Consider the following 18,963-nt stretch of genomic DNA (forward strand, 5'->3'; position numbering starts at 1 on the left):
CTGGCCATGCTGAGGCCGCGTCCCACATACAGCAGCTAGAAGGATGTGCAGCTATGACATACAACTATCTACTGGGGCTTTGTGGGGAAAAATAAATAAATAAATAAATAAAATTATAAAAATGAAATTGTCCTAAGAAACCAATAAGAAAAACAGTAAGTCCTCAAATTTAAAAAAGGGCATCTTCATAGAAGAAATACAGACAAGGAAGTATGAAACAATTTCTCATAAGTAAAGATGTAAATTAAAATAAAGATTTATGTTTCTCAGATTGTACGTATTAAAGAAGTGTAGTGTTGGTAAATAAAAAGTGGGGTAGAGAAGGGTCTGATGGATGTGTCACATGGTGCAAGTGGATGGTGGCCAGAGCCTCTACAACTCTTTCAGCTCATCGCATTTCTATGATGTTCTCCTAAGGAAGTAGAGATTCAGGAGAAGATTTTTCTTCAGCGATGTTTATTACCACGTTATTTATAAAAGTGAATAATTAGAAATACTCAAAATGTGTTACAACAGGGAAATTGTTAAATTATCACACGTCCTTATGATGGCCTTTCAGACAATCATTCTTAACTATTTCTGAAGAGTAATTAGTATCTTGGAATAATTATCACAATATGTTAAGTGAAAAATAACTGTACAGTATTATTCCAGTTTTATTTTAGAACAAGAGCAGAGAAAGTGCGTTTGCCTAGAAAAGGAGACTGGAAAGAAATATACCAAAATGCTCAAATTTTAGCAATTTTGAAAACTTCTGTTTTTCTAATTTTTCTATAATAAATATGTACAACTTTTATGAATTGGAAAAATGTTTTATAAAAATAAAGTTTATGAGGACATAAGCTCAGGAGACCTGGACAGACAGGAGACCTTGGTAGATTCTAGTTCATCTTCATCCTAATTAGTTGTCAACCAGCAGAATCCTTGAACGAGTCACTTCCTCTCTTTAGTAAAATAAGTTGAGTTCAGGGCTCCTCAAACTTTTTCTCTGAAAGACTCCCAGAGGTAGAAGAGAGTGAACATGCTCTCCCGGAGAAGGAAGGGATGGGGGAGTTGAGAAGGTCGGCTGAAAGTCACCTCCTAAAAAAGTTAGCGTGAAAATTTGTGTAAACTTCCTGTGCTTCTCCAAACTAAAATTAAAAAAAATTGAGATATAGTTCATGTACCATAAAACTCATGTACCATAAAACTATTTTACATTGAAATGGCATTTAGTATATTCAGAAAATTGTGCAACCAGCTGATGCTAGTGCTTAATATACAGATGTTTCCCATGGACACTCCAAGGAAATGCTCTTGCTCCTCTGAGTAACCTTAGAAGCACCATCAGGTACCTTTCCTAGGACTGCTTTGAGAAGTCTGGGACTAGATGATCCTCCAGACATTTTCAGTAAATTGCATTTTCAATGCATTTTGTCTGTCTTTCCTTTAAAAACAGCTTAACTGGATGAGTTATTATTAATAGTTCTGGTTACTGCTAACTTACTCATGTATTCATTTTCCACTCATAGTTGATAAAACTAAGTTCAGTTAGTTTCTATGTTACATTTAAAAAACGTATTTAGTACCTTCTGTGACCTTGCTGGGGATAAAGGATTAAGTATTCCCAACCCTTGCCCTCACAGATCAGTCTTTAAAGGAGAGGAAGTTGTGGTGACTTTGGTATCAGAGCTGCTCAGTTTCAAATGTGAGTTTCCAATTGCAGTGGAGGATAGTGTGCAGCAGGCAGAGGACGTGTATTTTACGGTATGTAGCCCGGAATGTGGACAACACATGGATTGTGTTTTGAGCCAGTGTTACTAAATCACTTTTTATCTCAGTGCTATTAATTCTTTGCATGTGTGGGTTAATGATGTACTTGTGGGTAGAAAATTCCTCCTTGAAATGTCTGGTTCTACTTGATCCAAGTTTATGTGGAAGTAGCCCAGGTTCAGCTTTGGTGGTGCTGAGATTCTGTATTTTAGACTTTTGGCCTAAACCAATGGACTTGAAGTACAGTTACTTGAATTATATATAATTGAGCGCCCTAAGACTTGGGTTTGTTCTCAGCTGCTCTTTATCTGGGTGCTGGCCAGTCAAGAGGGCAGGGTGGGGGCATTTGGCCTGAGCCTTCACGGTAATTAAAGGCTTCAGATGTAGACTTCTGATGGTTTGACAATATCTCCAAATACAGTCATGAAAGCACTGGCAGGATGAAACGAATATACTCGTTGTACAACTTTAATATCACAGTTTGTATAACTCTGTTTTGGCATTTCTTCTTTTTCCTGGGAATGTAAAAAATGTGGCCGTGGTGTGGGTCTCTGTGAGCCTGCAAGAGGCCCTGAGAAGAAGGTGTATTTTCTGCCTTTCTTTGAGGATAAAGGGAACGAGCCAGCAGGACCCTTGAAGTTCCTGACAGTGCAGTGTTCAGTGATTGTGTCCCCAGGGCCCTTGTGTGGGGACTGGGGACACCAGCATTCTTCAGAGCAGTGGCAGTGGTAATGACATTTTTGGGCATGAGCAGTCCTTGTGTGTACGTGGATTGTGCTTCGCGGCTCCTTTGATAAACGTGTAGTACGAGGAGCCAGCTGAGGTGTGAGAGAAGGAACCAGTGAGTCCATGATTGCTTTCAACAATAATGATAATTCATTGCCATTTAGAAGTTAATGTATTACTGGATTTAAAACTGTCATTCAGGTAGAGTATGGGGTAAGAAAACCTGTCCTGCCTTTAGAGATTAATTGACAGAACTATTTACATATTACATCATGCATATGGGCAGAATAATCAGTGTAAACATATAGATGCTTAGTATGACTTGGGTACAGATACATAGAGTAAGTATGGATTTGTGGCAGAGGCTGTATGTGGAAATCCTCCTGTGTTGAAAAGATCTTGGCAAAGCATAAAATGGAAGCATCAGACTGTGTGTGTGTGTGAGACTGTGCATGTTTAATATGCTGTATTCTAACAGCTTAGAAAGTGATGCACTCCACAGCAGGATATTAAGTTCATATTTGATGTTTGTTCTGATGGAAGGACATGTGAAGTGAACTGGAGGTTGCTCTCTGCTTTATCCTGATCCAACGGGTAGGGAGGAAAAAAGATTAAGTATCCCTCAAAGCCAATTATGCATGCTGGAGAAAGTGGCGTTTTTAATAGCATGCTTCTTAAATAGTCTCATTTCTGGGTGTTTTGATGAGCCGGGATAAGAAAAGGCCGAGTACTTGTCCAAAGGTGCAAATAACTTTTCTGGGAAAAGTTTTCTGTTACATTTATAGAGACTGCTAAAGGAGAAAAGCAGGAGTTTTGTGGGACTCACACCCCTGTGTGTGTTGATATGCTTGTTAAAGTTATTAAATGATTTGATTGGAGATATATTCAGATTAGCAAAAATGAGATCTGCCCCCCTTCCACCCGAGCATTTTAGGTAAGGGCTCGTCGCTGGATTTTGTTTTATCATTGGCTCTGGAAACAGTAAATTTGTATTTCTTTCTTTCTTTCTTTTTTTCTGGTGAGGAAGATTAGCCCTGAGCTAACATCCGTTGCCAATCCTCCTCTTTTTGCTGAGGAAGATTGGCCCTGGGCTAACATCCGTGCCCATCTTCCTCTACTTTATGTGTGGGACACCTGCCACAGCATAGCTTGATAAAGCAGTGTGTAGGTCCATGCCCGGGATCTGAATCCACGAACCCCAGGCTGCCAAAGCGGAGCATGCAAACTTAACCACTACGCCACTGGACTTGCCCCAGGATTTATATTTCTTTAGATAAGTTAAGAGTTATTTATGCCCTGTGCTGTGAAAAGAGTTTAGCCATCACTGGATTCACAAAGCAATCTACTAGTAGAAAAGTCTGCTTTTTTTCATTCGGAGACAAAGAATTGTGAAGTCTCTCATATTTTTCATGTGGCCTTAGGAAACAATATCATTTTATAAGATTTGGGCACAGCTGTGTTTTTTTCTTATTGTACCAAATATTTTTTTCATACTAATCATGAGTAGAGTGTTCAAGTGTCCATTTCAAACCCTGAGAATATTGTGTCAGTCTTAAAAAATAGGAGAAGAACATGAAATTTGGCTTACACATTTGTTAAAAATAGTTCATTTGTCTCCATGATAGAACTCTTTCTGTGGTACAAAGAAGCTGAGTGTTTTGCTCGGTTGTTTTAGTCCGTATACTTTCTTTTTGGCTAAATCCAGTGTTAGTACATTACAGTACTTTTTAAATTTATTTATTTATTTATTTGTGAGGAGGATCAGCCCTGAGCTAACATCCACGCCCATCTTCCTCCACTTTATATGGGATGCCGCCACAGCATGGCTCAACAAGCAGTGCGTCGGTGTAGCCGGGATCCGAACCGGTGAACGCCGGGCCCCCGCAGCGGAGTGCGTGCACTTAACCACTACACCACCAGGCCGGCCCCCACATTGTAATACTTGAATCGACTACTTGTGTTATTGTACCTGCAGCATTTGCATCACACAGATTTTCTCTTACGTGAAACTTTGCCTTCACTTTGAATTTGCTACATTTATATAACGTCAAAGTGTGAGCATTAAATTCATGGGTGAAATTTACCTGGGAGGGATGGTCAGTCAGTTGGAAGATGGCAGCAAGATTCAAAATGGGTCCCCATTAATTGAAGTAGTATTCAGAAATTCAGAAGTAGGTTAAATGGATAAAAGTTGGGTGTAGTGAAAGCCAGGTTGAGACACTTTTAGACTGTGGGCTGTAGAAGTGAATTATTCTGGATTTGTGGCAGCCGTGACTGTGAAAGTAGTGCTGAACCCAAACTGGGCAGCTCGGTGCTGGGCGTGAGCCCTTGTGCTGCCCGTTACTGGCCATGTCATCTTAGCCCTGATGCCTCACTTCTCCAAGGCCTTTTCTTTTCCGTGAAATGAGGTTGAAGACATCTGTCTCATTGAGCTTTGAGAGCATAAAATGACAATGTATTTCAAAGTGGCAAAGTATAAAGGGTTGAGCACAAATTTCTTTCTTTCTTTTTTTTTTTTGTGAGGAAGATCGGCCCCGAGCTAACATCTGCCAATCCTCCTCTTTTTGCTGAGGAAGACTGGCCCTGGGCTAACATCTGTGCCCATCTTCTTCCTTTATGTGGAAGGCCGCCACAGCATCGCCTCACAAGCAGTACATTGGTACGTGCCTGGGATCCGAACCGGCGAACCCTGGGCCGCCAGCAGCAGAGCGCGCCCACTTCACCACTTGCGCCACCTGACCGGCCCCAATTGAGCACAAATTTTTTTGGTTTCCTTTATAAGAGAAAGGATATTCAGGCGGTGGAGACCACTGTTTTCCCTGTCTATATTAAATCTATCTTAAATTGTGTGTGAGTAGGGGGTGGGGGAGGTAGGCACACGTATGCACGCTTTGGGGGACAAGCACTGGATTTGTACTTTGGGGGAGAGTCAGGAGCCCTGGATCCTGGTTTGGGCTGTGTCATTTCTTCATCGTGATTGGCCTCCAGAAGAGTGTTATAAGAGCGAGTTGTGACTAGAAGAACTTTATAAACTAGAGAGGACCTTATAAATAAGATTTACAGAGAGAGGGCAGAGAGAGGAAGAAGAGAGAGTACCTTCCATTCCCTTGCCTTCCGGTCCTTCATTTTACTAAGCTGTTCCTGCTTTCCTTTTGGTATTATACCAGTCAGGGTCCCAGCAGGAAGCACATGGCACCCTCCAGCTGGGTGACTGAGGAGAGTTTTATACAGTGGCTGTTGACAAAGACGTGGGCCAGGTGTAGGTAACCAGTGAGGGCTAGTGCAGTAACCAAGGGCCAGGAGTGGGAGGGAGCAGTTACAGGAACCCAGAGAGGGCAGCTGTCTGGGGCCTTTTGGAGGGGACACAGCATATCTGTGGTGCCCTTGCAGGGAAGGAGCTGGGGGCATAAATGCCCCTTCCTCGTTCTCCTGCTCTCTGGTCTCCTCCTGGTGTCTCTATGGACTAAACCCGCGGAGAAGACCAAGGACAAGAGGGCTGTTCATATGAAATCCTTTCTGGTCAGCCTCCTGGGGCACCAAGCAAGATGAGAAAATACAGAAAGAGGATCCCTGGGTGTGTCCTGGGGCAACAGGAAAATGTCTTACTTTGGAGTTGATTTTTGGATTTCTTTTTCCATCCTCTTAATGTCTCTCCATTCATTCTTCGCCCTGTATTCTGCCTGTTCAGATTCTTCACTGGTGGGATGACCAGGGGCTTAGTGTCAATCCAGAGAGGTGCCAAGTGTTGTCTGTTCTAGCCTAACGTGACTCCAGTGAAACACAAGCCAATGGAGTTTATACTTTGTTTTCTGCTTCCTTGTTTTTGTTTTTGGGGGTGAGTATATAAAAGCTTCTCAGAGAGCCAGGAGAGAGAGGCCCTATTGCCTGATTCTTTTTCCTTTTCTTCTCCTACCATTAACGTCACATATTAAGATTTCTTCTTGTTTTTGTTGTGGAAAAAACTGGCAGAGATTCTGATTCGATGATTATGTCTATAGCTGGGCCCTCATGGGCCGGCCCTGTGGCTTGGTGGTTAAGTGCGCGCGCTGCGATGCTGGCGGCCCGGGTTCGGATCCCGGGTGCGCATCGAGGCACCACTTCTCTGTCCATCCTGAGGCTGAGTCCCACATACAGCAACTAGAAGGGTGTGCAGCTGTGACATACAACTATCTACTGGGGCTTTGGGGGCAAAAAAAAAAAAAAAAAATCTTTATAGCTGGGCCCTCAGAGCAAGCTTTTGGCGCTGAGATACCGTAATAAACAGAAAAGCCATCTGGATCTCCTTAAGTACTTTGAATTGCTCTGGAGAGTAAAGGTACTGGTTTCTTTCCATAAATTGTTGATTGATAATGAGATACAAATTCATAGCATTATTTCTATTAGAGATTCTACTTTTTAAAGACTTCTTGTTTTTTTCCAATATTTGTGGTTGGGATTATAAAATATTCATTTTAAATTCTTTAGATTACTCTTGTTAAAATGGGTTGATAGCATTCACATTGCAGTGTTAACTTTATACTTCAAGGAATTCCAGATCACTGTTAAAAGTCATATGAAAGTGATAAAGGAATTGGCGACTGCAGGACTGTGGGGCTAGAAATCATCTTTCATTGTAACTGTGTGAGCCTTCTGTATTTACCAGGACATCTGCAGTCACTTAAGAGTGCTTCTATGAAAACTGCAATACTGATTTGAATTTTTGTGATTGTTTATAAAGATAGTAATGAAATCCAACCACCAGAAAAACAAAACAAAATTAGGACAGATGTTGTATTCCTAGTTTTTAGTTTTCCTTGTCTGCTTTTTTTTTCTTTTTAATGCCTTGTAGATAGGAAATGGCAGTAAGGAGGCTGTAGTCTTTCTGGGTTTTATTATTATATTCTTCCATGTTCAATATCCAAATAGGTACTTTTAGTTTTTTTCCACATTGTTAGGGGAACATAAAGATATTTATTGTTTTGGAAATCACATGGAAATTTGAAAGCGAGTGAAAAATATTCAGAAGTGAAATGACATATGAAAAAAGCCATTTATGTTTAGAAAAATGAAGTTTTTAGATTAATAGTTTTAGATTCATTGTGGAAGACCTATGTTGTCACTCAGTGAAATGATCTCATCTTTCCATCTTTCCTGCTTCCCATGGACATTTGCATCTTTGTTAGGGATTACTTTCAGGCTTATGGTAACAGAAAAGTAATACTGAAGAAGGGAAAAATGAGACAGCACAGAAGAAAAAATCCAATAACATTAAATTTCTATATCATGTTATTAGTCAAGAACAGGCAGAAGAAAGGAGAGTCACCGTGGCTTCTTTGAATGAGGTGATTCCTTGAAATAACTCAGCCGACCTAACCCCCTAGAAATAAATACAGTTGATACTTGCTGTCTAGAAAAATCCTGATTCTTATCTTATCTGGATACCATGCTCCCGGTACACCCCATTTTAAAATAAGAGAAAATGTCTAGAAAATTTTCAGGCATTTTTCTCTTATTATTCTCTGAACAGCACTGGTGTAAGCACATTGTCTTTTCCAGACCCAAATCCTGGCTCCACATCCCAGCCTCCTGGAAGTGTTTCAGATATTCTCCAAAAAAGGAGAGCTTTATCAAGTGTTTATTCTTTCAAAAGATACTGTTTTCATTGTGTTTCTTATAAGATGCATGGTTACAAATCACTATCAAAATTCCAAGATGAGTGGTTACCAAAGAGGTGACAATTTTTTTTAAGCTCGTCTGCCTCTGAAATGGACTCTCATCCCTCCGATTTTGCTGAGTGTTCACCGGCGGTGACGTTTCCACCTGTGGCGATGCCGCTGTCCTGTGATGTTCCTCTCAGCAGGCTGCTGGGGAAAGTCAAGTCCAAGCCGCCTTTTTGGGTTTAGTTGACTGGGAGACGGTGAGAAGGTGTCATGGTCTGATGAGCTGCTGTTGTCCATCTTTCAGGGACAGGAGAGAGTGGCAAGAGTACGTTTATCAAGCAGATGAGAATCATCCACGGGTCAGGATACTCTGATGAAGACAAAAGGGGCTTCACCAAGCTGGTGTATCAGAACATCTTCACGGCCATGCAGGCTATGATCAGAGCCATGGACACACTCAAGATCCCCTACAAGTACGAGCACAATAAGGTAGGCGTGGCTCCTCTTGGGAAGCGCTGGCGAAGCCGTCCACGGTGCACGTGGTCTCTCACGCTTCTGGGATGCATAGTGGGTTTTTGAAATGTATGTTTTTCATCTCATCCTAAATGGGACTTTTAATGGTTCGATAAGTTATTTATAAATTTTTTTTTACCTCAGTCTTTCAAGTCACATCTATAAAAAATTGGAGTTGTGTTCTTAGCGATATCAGTGAAAGACATATTTGGATGTTTGATCATAAATCAAGCTTTAAAATATAGGGGCACGCATTACATTAGGAAGACAGTTTATAAGTTCAAGACAAACTGACCAGAGTGAGGGAATTCAGAGAAGAGGCAGAGGCCTTGCTTCAACCTCCCACTTTTTGTGCTTCCTTGAAAAAAGAATGAAAACAGCTTCAGACCCTTCTGTCCGGTTTAATTTTGGATTTCGTGACTGCCTTTCAGTAGTGCCACGGGCTGAATTTTATTTCAAAATAGGTCCATCTGTCACTTCCAATAACCTTTTAAACACGTTTCCCTGCAATTGTGTTAAAGTAATGGAAACTTCTAAAATCACTTGAGAAAGGGTTAGGAAAAAAAAATCTAAAATTTCAGCTTTTCAGAAAATAAGCAAACTTTTCCAAATCTGGGATTCTCTCTTAGTTGGAATAGAAAAACCAGGTTTTTTATTCAGGTGAAAACAAAGACTGTAATTGTTCGCCCTCCAAATATCATAGATACATGATGCCAGACAAGGTTGGTGCATCTGAGGGCGGCTCCAGGTCCGAGTTGTGCTGCAGTTGCCCTACATTTAGCTCATGGGCAAGGATTGGAGTTAGAGCAGGGAGTGACAGCCTGGGCAGGGTCTCCTCCTGAAGGAAGGGAAATCTATTTGGAATTTGTAGAAATGTCTTTATAGTCTGCTTTCTTCCCCTCCTGTTAATCAGTACATCCACTGAGGGATGCAGTCTGTGCTCCTTGGGGCTGATCTTATGGTAAGCTGGTAAAGCCTCATCTTTGGTTGACAAAATACTACATTTGCACCTACGATTTTTCAAGGCCTTCAATCAGAAGGCCCTTTCAGTCTCTCAGTCCTCTTGATAATCTACTCTTAGGGATATTTCCATATGCCAGGATCAATAGGTAATAGCAAGAAGTTAGCATGCCCACTGTGACTCATAAACTGATTCAAAAATGAATCATCGGTAAAATAAAGCAATTCTGTGTACCCCCACTTCTGTTACCATCTAGAAGCTTCTAAATATTATATTGATCATCTTAGAAATCAGGCATTTCTTTTTCTTGGATGGTTCCTTGAAATTAACTGGCTGTTTCTCATCTAATTGATACCCTCATGCTTAGTTTTCCGATGGCAACAAGAGACTCTCCACAAATAACAGAGAGACCCTCCACATATACTCCCTCCTGCTTCTGCTCTCAAGAGCGAAAAAGGTCTGGGCAGGTTTGTGAGCCTGGGAACATAGAACCAGATGAGGCTGCCTGGATATCTAAGCAGTCTGAATTTAAAAGGATCAGGGGTTTTTTTCCCCTTAAGAAATCTCAGTGTAATGAGTTTCTGAAATAGGCAGCGTGCTTGTTTTGTTGCAGTTGTGAGACAATTCAGGAAGGAATTTTTTTTTAATGCCAGTGACTTTCCCCACCTACAGTTGGTTGATAATATGATGATCTGATGAATTCTGGCTGAGTTACCATGTGGGTGGTGTGATCGATATGTATATACATGTGTATATATAATAGACACACACATTGCCGGTTTACGTTATAATATACTACAATCTCCCTAAATTATACCAAAAATCACCTTTCCTGGATGTTCCAAAAAATTCTTCAGAAACTTGCCTCGATATTAGATTTTCATATGAAGATCATTTATTGTACAGTTATATTGATGTAGAAGATGGAATGGAATTTATGCCTTATTCATATAACACATTGAAGAATATTTAACAATGTGTGTTATTTGAGCTCTTTGTATCAATTCTAGTTCAGTAGACTTTACCATGATGAATACCATTCAGTTAAAAATCAACATCATAAAAAACTATATGATTTTTCTCAGATATAAGGATCCTGTGAAATCTTCCCGTGTCTCTTGGTTGCTTGACATATTGCCTAATGTAGTGACATTAGTGTGTGCTCACGTCTGAATTCTTCAATATGTTTAATCCCCTTTAATTCATAACATAAATTACTTGCACATTTATTCCACTTTCTGTCTAATATATGTATATTCTAAGGCATCACCCCTTCTTTCATCCATTAACTTACCTCCTGAGCTCTGCCCACTCCTTGCCTTTGTTAATGCTGATTAAACAAATAATGTCGTCTTCCTGTTCCACCCAACTCTGCTTCCTCTTAGAGTTCTTCTCTACTCCCGCTATAGTACTAAGGAATCCCACCCCCCTGAGCAGCACCCACAGTGGAGTATTTATAATTGTCTAGCTTGTATTAATTATGACGATCTGGGTATTGATCTTATTTTCCTGAGTAGACTAAGCTCTTTGAAAGTAAATTTGTGTCAGCTTCATCTTGGTATTCTTCATTGTCCCTGGTATTGTATTTTGTACGTAGTAGGTGCTCAAAAAATACTTTTTTTCTGAATAGATAAATCATTTGTAAGCTTAAACGACTGGAAGTCTCCTCCTCTGCCCCCAAGTTGTTGAAATGATTATTCAAGTCAACAGATAGCTGTTGAGATTGTTCTGTATGCATAAGGGAATAAATGCAATGGGCTGTCAGGGATGCAGGGAAGTTTAATCAGGGCTAAGCAGAAATTTACAATCCAGAAAGAGGCAAGGGCATAGCTGAGGGCAGGACACTTTAGGGAGGAAGATGGCTGGAGTAAAGCTTCAGAAAAAGAAATGTGCATGCAATGTGTCAATTCTACAGTTTAACTTGAAAAGAGTTCTTATAGAGAACTGGAAAACAAGAACCAAAAAATGGTTTAGAATGTGCTTCTGAAAGGTTTTGAATCCAGGCTAAGAAGTTTGAATTTTATTTTCTTATATTTATGATACCTATTTAATAATAATTTTTTTATGTTTTGGTTAGAATTTTCTACAGAAGTTTCTGGTTACAGTATACTCTCATATTTTACAAATAGTTTAAAGGACATGGGGGGCATTTTACTAGCAATTACTTGAAAGGAGTGCATTGTGATTTATATTATTTCATGACACTAAAGATATAAAATAAATAACCATTTAGTTTTTTTACAAGCTTCTTTGTGGCTACTGCCAGACTGGCCATAATCTATGGTAGTAGCATAAATAAAAACAAACATGTTCCAGTATTGTCCAGCCTAACTTTCTACTTGCTTCTGAGTTCATCTATTTTATGAAGCAAAACATAGCTTACAAATGATATGGCCTGTTCTTAGCTTGGAAATTGTTCACAGTTTCGTTTTCTGTGAAGTTGTTTCTAGCTATGAGAATGCCATGTCAGAATATTGGAATTTCTTTTGCTTCTGTGTAACTGTTACTATGTTGAATTGGGAGTCCCGCTGGTTAGCTGGGAGGCTGCTACAGCCGTCAGGGGAAGTCCAGGCCACAGTCTCTCCCCAGATGGTGGCGTGGCATCGCCTGTCTTTTTGTAGACCTGACTCAGTGTTCCAGGGATTACCAGTTCAGGAGTAGCTTGTAATAAATTGCAAACTTTTACAAAAATAAAGATGAATTCTTCGCTGAGTGAATATCTGCTATCCCGTTCTTGGACTTTCTTTGCCAGACAAGTACTGTTGATAGGTGAGCTGCTTGGACTCAGCCCCAGTGAGAGAACATGTTTGAGGACTTCTGAATATGCTGTGAGCTAGGGTTTGTTTATTCCTAAATATTACTTTGCTGTTTCCCTAAACACAACTGTTGATAGCTGATGTTAAAAGGGATTAAATATTTGTTGCTTAGTCAAATCAAAAGATACATTCAAGCCTCCACTAGGTGCAAGGCATTCAACTGTGAGATGACTCTGTCGTTGCTTACTTTCCCAGAGGGAGAATTTTCATCACTATTATTTATGGTTACTTGTCTTATACAGGCATACTCTTCTGATTATTCTTTGCATTGAAACTGAAATCAGCTCTTAATAAAAAGGAACAGATAAGTTTCTGTGCTGACATGACTAAGAACTGTCTAGAATTACAGCCGAGGGAAGTAGATTCTGGGGTTTTGAACCCCTGATATTTACGTACTTATTATCTGTATCTGGCAGTTGGCATTCTTGCTGCATTGCCTCTTGTTATTTCGTAATGCATGCCTTATTTTCTCAGTCAGATTGCACGTTACCTTACAGTAAGCAAGCTTCTTGGTTTATAATTCGTTGTCTCCGCCACAACATGCCATGAATGTCGTAGGAGCTTTTGTTCATTGAGTGGATTACTCCAGATGGTGGATCCTGGTGTCCCTTTATTGTTGGGTTATAATTTCTGTGAACTGTGAAATCAAGGTATTCTTACGGCAATTTCAAAGTATCAACAGGCCTTTGCTCCCTTTGCCAGTCCCAGGAAGAGAAAATGCTTCTTCATGTAGTGAACTCAAGACAGTTATTGAGTAGAACTCAGCCGCATGCTAATGTTGGGTAGACAGTTTCACCTTTTCTTCTCTTCTGGTTTCTACTTTTAGACTTGGAAGTCTCGATGACCAGGGCTCATGTAGCACCAAGGCTGCAGCTGCCTTTGACTAACTTAGCCAGGAGTTTCCAGGCTGACACCTGTGTTTCCTTTCTCCTGGGGAGGAGAGGCTCTGAGAGGACATGCTGCTATAGTACTTCTTGTCCTCCCTGACCTCTTGTCACAGGGAAAGTACCTCGTTAAACACATTTACAGCTTTCTGAATTTTCTGTGCTTCCTGAGAAATCTCAGGTTCCAGAAGCTACTTTTCAAAAGAAAAATATAGCCAAGATTCTGGAGAACTTGCCAATTTATTCCTGCCTTTGATCAGTTGAACAAGAAATTACTGTACTACTTTTTTCAATGTGAGGGAATTTTCTTAGTTTACAAAATGCTAAGAGACTGATTTCATTTGAATATTTCTCACCTATATAATAAGCACATAATAAAAGCAGAGCTTAATAAGTATTTATTTTAATCTATTCCTCTGAAGAGTTGTATCAGTCAAGTTTCTCTGCTTGCAAAGAACAGAAGCCAACACCGGCTGACTTAAGTAGAAAAAGAGTTTGTGGGAATATGAGGTCATTTGAAGAATTGAAGAGAAGCTGAAGGACTAGCTCTTGGAAACCAGAGCAAGTTGGGGAACTCCTCTGTGAGAAGGATGAACTCTGGCCATTTTCAGTCGTCTGTCACTCCGCTCAGGATTCAAATTCCTGGGAAAACTTGCCTGATTGGTCTAGCCTGGATTCTGTGCCAGCTCTCTGGACAAGGCTGGGCAATTTGATTGACAGTCCCTGAGGTTCTGGGTACAGTTAGTAGAAGAAGGGGAATGATACTGGCACAGTCACAATTATCCATTGCAAAATCACGCCATCAGTTTAGAAAATAAAATGACACACGGATTCTCTATAGATGCAAGCCCTCCAGTTTTGCTCAGCATTTGCTAAGCCTGTCCTAAAATACAACTTCTTATTCTGGGCATGTTCAGGGTGGGGAGCAGGGGAAGGTTGAGGAGTTAGTGACCTAGTAATAGTTATATATGAAGTAAGTAGCAGAATTTGAGCCCAAGCCGAATAGCTTAGTAACCCTGGGATTGTCACATTTCCTCCCTAAGCCTAAGCATGTTTGCTCTCTGAGCCTGAATTTCCTCATCTGTAAAATGGGACAGATAATAATAGGATTGTTTCAAGTGTTAAATATAATGTATGTGAAAATATCTTGCAAATGATAAAGAATTTGGAAGTTATTAAAAGATGAATTGTCTTCATAGAGAGAATGAATGCTACTAATCTTCCATCTTTATTAAGAATAAGACAAACGGCAAATAACTTAAACAGCACGACCAGATTTAGGAGGTATCTAAGGAGAACTTTCCTCAGAGTGACAGTCATTGAAATGGGATACCAAGGGAGGTAGAGAAATCTCCTTATCTGGATGTGTTCAAAAATAGAATGTATTTTTAACATGTGGAATTCTTTAAGGCAATTTTGCTGAAATAAGACAAGGGATGGACTAAACAACCTCTGAAATCCTTTCCAAGGCTGTTTTTCCTCTTGCTGATTCTCTGAGTCCAAAACCCTAACAGAGAAGAAGCTGTTGTTAAAGTTATTTTGTTATAGTTTAAAGCTCCTACCTTTCCTGAACTTTGTCCGTTGTAGAGCACTTATGAAAATTAAAATAGACTCACTTTGACAATAGTCTCTAACTCAGTGGAGATTTTTCTTTCTCTGCATCTAAATCCCATAAGTGATTACAGTATTTATATCTATGTAGGTTTTTTTTTTTTTTTTAACAGCGTTCAAAGTTCAAAATCAGTTGCAGGTTTTGTGAGTATTGTTAGTGATAGTTATTTTAATTGGATTGTTGGCTAGTGGCCACCAAAGACAGCCTGCACTTTTTCATAGGGAAACTTTCTACTCCTGCTTCTACAAATCTTTGAGAGTTTTCTAATAAATAGTGTAAAGGAATCTAGAGACTTTTCATGACTGACTTGATCTGTCAACCACCTCCATTGCTGAGGTGGGTTTACCACTTTCTCCCTTGTTGGGAGTTGAATCACCACTGATTCCCTAGTGCCTATATCAGCTTTCAAAACCCATTTGTATACTTTCTTTTCTCTTTTAGTATCTTCCAAATACTTCATGCCCACATTTTCTTCCTCTTACTGTCCTTGTTCCATTGCAGTTCTTTATTCATTTTATATCAATGACAGCCATGTAAAAACAGAAGATGAATATGTGATTTTTTTAATCCCTTTTTCTTGGCTAAAATTAATCCATAATCCCAAGGCATGCCATATCATTAATCCAGGATGAGTATCCTGAGTTCAGTTTCATCAGAGGAGGACTCTGAAGCAAAGAAAGACTTCAACAACAGAGTGAGGCTGATTTCTTTTCTCTTTTTGCGGGGGCAATTTTTACATACAGAAAAGTGCACACATCATCAGTATTGAGTCCCCTGTATTTTTTCATTGTGAACACATTTGCATCCAGATCTGTTGATCTGCATCAATATGACCAGAAATTCAGAAGCCTCCTCATCCTCCCTTCCAGTCAATACTCCCAACCCTCAAAGGGTAACCACTATCCTGACTTCTAATAAGATAGATTAGTTTTTGAACTTTCTATGAATGGAAGCATATAGTGTGTACTCATTTATATCTCGTATATTTCGCTCAGCATTACATTTGTGGAATTCACCCATGTTGTTACTTGTAATTCATTTATTCTTACTGCTGTATAATAGCAGTGCTGCATAGAACTTTATGAAAATTCTTTATGTCTGTGCTATACAATACAGTAGCCACTAGCCAGATGTGACTCTCGAGCCCATGAAATGTGGCCAGTGTGACTGAGAAACTGAAATTTTAGTTTTTTTCAATCTTTTTGGTTTACATTTACATTTATATGTGGCTATTGGCTATTGTACTGGACAGCACAGTTGTATAATATTCCATTTTTTAAATATGCTACAGTTTGTTTATATATCCTATTGTTAATATAAATTTGGGTGTTTCTGGCTATTACAAATAATGCCAACATAAATTTCCTGTGCTTGTCTTTTGGTGAACATAAGCATGCATTTCTTTGGTGTATGTGCCCAGGATTTGGAATTGCTGAGTCAGAAGGTATACATCTGGTCAGTTTCAGTCCACAGATACTACCAAAGAGTTTTCCAGAATGGTTATACCAATTTATACTCCCACCAGCTGTCTATGAGAGTTCTAGTTGCTCCATATCCTTGACAACACTGGTATTATTAGTCTTTTTATTTTAGCTATTATGGTGGCCAGATAGTGGCATCACATTGTTGTTTAAATTTGCATTTCTTTGATAACTAGGCATGTTGAGCAACTTTTCATATGTTTATTGGCCATTTGGTTATCTTTTGTAAAATACTTCTTACCTTTTTTTTCTACTGGGTTGTCTGATTTCTTATTGTTTTGTAGTTCTTTATATATTAAGGGTATGAGTTTCTGTTGAGTAAATGTATTGCAAATATTTTCTTCCCTTTGTGGCCTACATTTTATTTTCTTCATCGTTCTTTTAGTGAAAAGAAAGTCTTAATTTTAATATAGTCCAGTTTATCATTTTTTCCCCTTTTGATTCATGCTTTTTGTATCCTTTTTGAGGAATCTTTGCTTACTTTTAGGTCGTGTAGATAATCTACTGGCTTTTCTTCTAAATTCTTGGTTGTTCTGCTATTTACGTTCATATCTAAAGTCTACTTCAGATGGATTGTAGAGAATGGTGTGAAGTGGGGCGGTCAAGTTTTATTTTTTTCATATAGTTATCTAATTAACCCAACTCATTTATTGAAAAGACCATACTTTACCCAGTAGAATGCAGTGTTTGTCACCTTTGTTACAAATCAAGTGAGTGTATATGTGTGAGTTTGTTTCTGAACTCTCTATTCTGATCTGTTGGTCTATTTTGTATGTCTTTGTGTCAGGACTAGACTCTGTTAATGACTAAGCTTTGCAATGAATTTAATATTGGACAGTATAAGCCATTCAACTTTAATTTTCTTATTCTAAATTGTACAAGAGCTGAATTTATTCATTTGTAATTACAGGTACCTCTAAGGAAAAACATTTCCTTAACTAGTGGGTAGATTTCCCAGGGTGAATCCAGATATTATAATTGTTGTCTATAACACAAACATCCTCCCCTACCTTGGGACCTCAGTTTATTTTTTTGTTCAGGCTTTGTTGGCTGCATAGCTCAGTATAAGGACTTCTATTTTTTCTAGTTTAGTAATGACATTTATTAATTACCTCAGTTACAAAGGGTGATGGAGCTGCTGTGTGACTGTCATTATTCAATGGGATCATGTTCTTCTCACTTTATCATTCTTGTGACAAGAGTGGGAGCTGACCTATGACTGCAGTGGGGTTCTACCAATTTCCCCTTCCACTAATCCCTTTTTGGGCCACCATTGCTCTACACCCCCCAAATTTGGCAGATTTGGCACCAGAATCTCTTATTATTTCATATCTTCACTATCCATAGCATATTAGAAGGATTGAACAGGCTTACCTGGATTATCTTTTTTTGTTTTGTTGTCTCCAGCTGTTGTGGAAATAGACCATCTAGTGTGGCTCAATGTGAGAGCTATAGTTGGGTAAGAAGGTAATGCAGGCTGGTTTTTCCTTTTTGTTAACTGTAGTATTTTAATCCTATTATGTAAAATTTTTACTCATTTGTGTTTTAATGAGGATATTGAGAATCAACTCATTTTGGCGAAGTAGGAGTTTTAAGCACAGGCAGAACTGTAGACATATGTATCCACACATACACATGTATGCACACACTCATGTATGATTGTTGTCTTGAGCATTAGAAATGACCTTTGGACACTATTTATATATGTGGGGATAAAACTGATGAAAGACCAGCATCCTTTCCATATTGTATTTATGTAAAGACTGTCTTCAGATAATGTTTCCTCAGCTTATCAGTGCCCAGTCTGCTCTGTAGCCCATCTCCTCTGGAAATAACTCATCTCATGTGTCTGTCTTCAGCTAATCCACATTGTTTAAAATTGGACTAACAGAAGAAAATTCACTCTAGAGGACAGAGATAGGGCATTAATTATTTAAACCTAGCACAGTATTTGGCACATGGTTCTACTCTTTGTTGAATGAATAAATGAATGAATGAACATTTGTTTACTATATGATGGGCTTTTATGTACAGTGTGGTATACTGTCTAAGAACACACCGGTTGGAGTCAGACACAACTTGGTTTGAAACCTAGGTCTACAGCAAAATCACTGTGTGATATTGAGCAAATTAATTTCTCTGCACGCCAGTTTCCTTATCTATAAAATAGTGGCGATTATAATGCCTACTTCACAATGTGTTGTGAGAATTAAATTACAGAGTCTATGAAAAAGTTGGAAATGTGCATTGTTAAATGGAGATGATGTTCTTTCATCTAGTCATTCAACAAATATTTACCGAGTATCTCCTATGTGCTAGTCAACATAAACCAATTTAGCTGTTTTCCAGAAAGAAAATAGTGAGGGCTCTAAGGAACGTCACTGATTTGTCTAAAGACACAAGAGAACTCTGCTTAAGTAATCTCCCTCAAAACCCCTTTCAGCTGCTCAGACCTTGGATGTCCAGGAACTGACAGCCACCATATAAAATACATGTGGCATGGTTTAACACATTTTAGTAGGAAGTTGTGAATCTGGTCATTTGGCTGTTTTTAGTTAACTCCTGGCAAAGCATCACAT

The 18,963-nt window shown here is 39.2% G+C and overlaps 1 protein-coding gene across 1 annotated transcript in view; it reads left to right on the forward strand.

Annotated features, from left to right (window-relative positions):
* Positions 1-18,963, forward strand: part of GNAQ (G protein subunit alpha q) — a 288,961-nt gene that overhangs the window by 90,055 nt on the left and 179,943 nt on the right. Inside the window, exon 2 of the mRNA XM_004439624.3 lies at positions 8,422-8,606. Coding sequence (XP_004439681.1) covers positions 8,422-8,606 — 185 coding nt within the window. The remainder of the gene's footprint in view (positions 1-8,421; positions 8,607-18,963) is intronic.

Source organism: Ceratotherium simum, chromosome 20 (genome assembly GCF_057802395.1).
Source record: "Ceratotherium simum simum isolate JZ-2026a chromosome 20, ASM5780239v1, whole genome shotgun sequence".
NCBI classification, from domain to species: domain Eukaryota; kingdom Metazoa; phylum Chordata; class Mammalia; order Perissodactyla; family Rhinocerotidae; genus Ceratotherium; species Ceratotherium simum.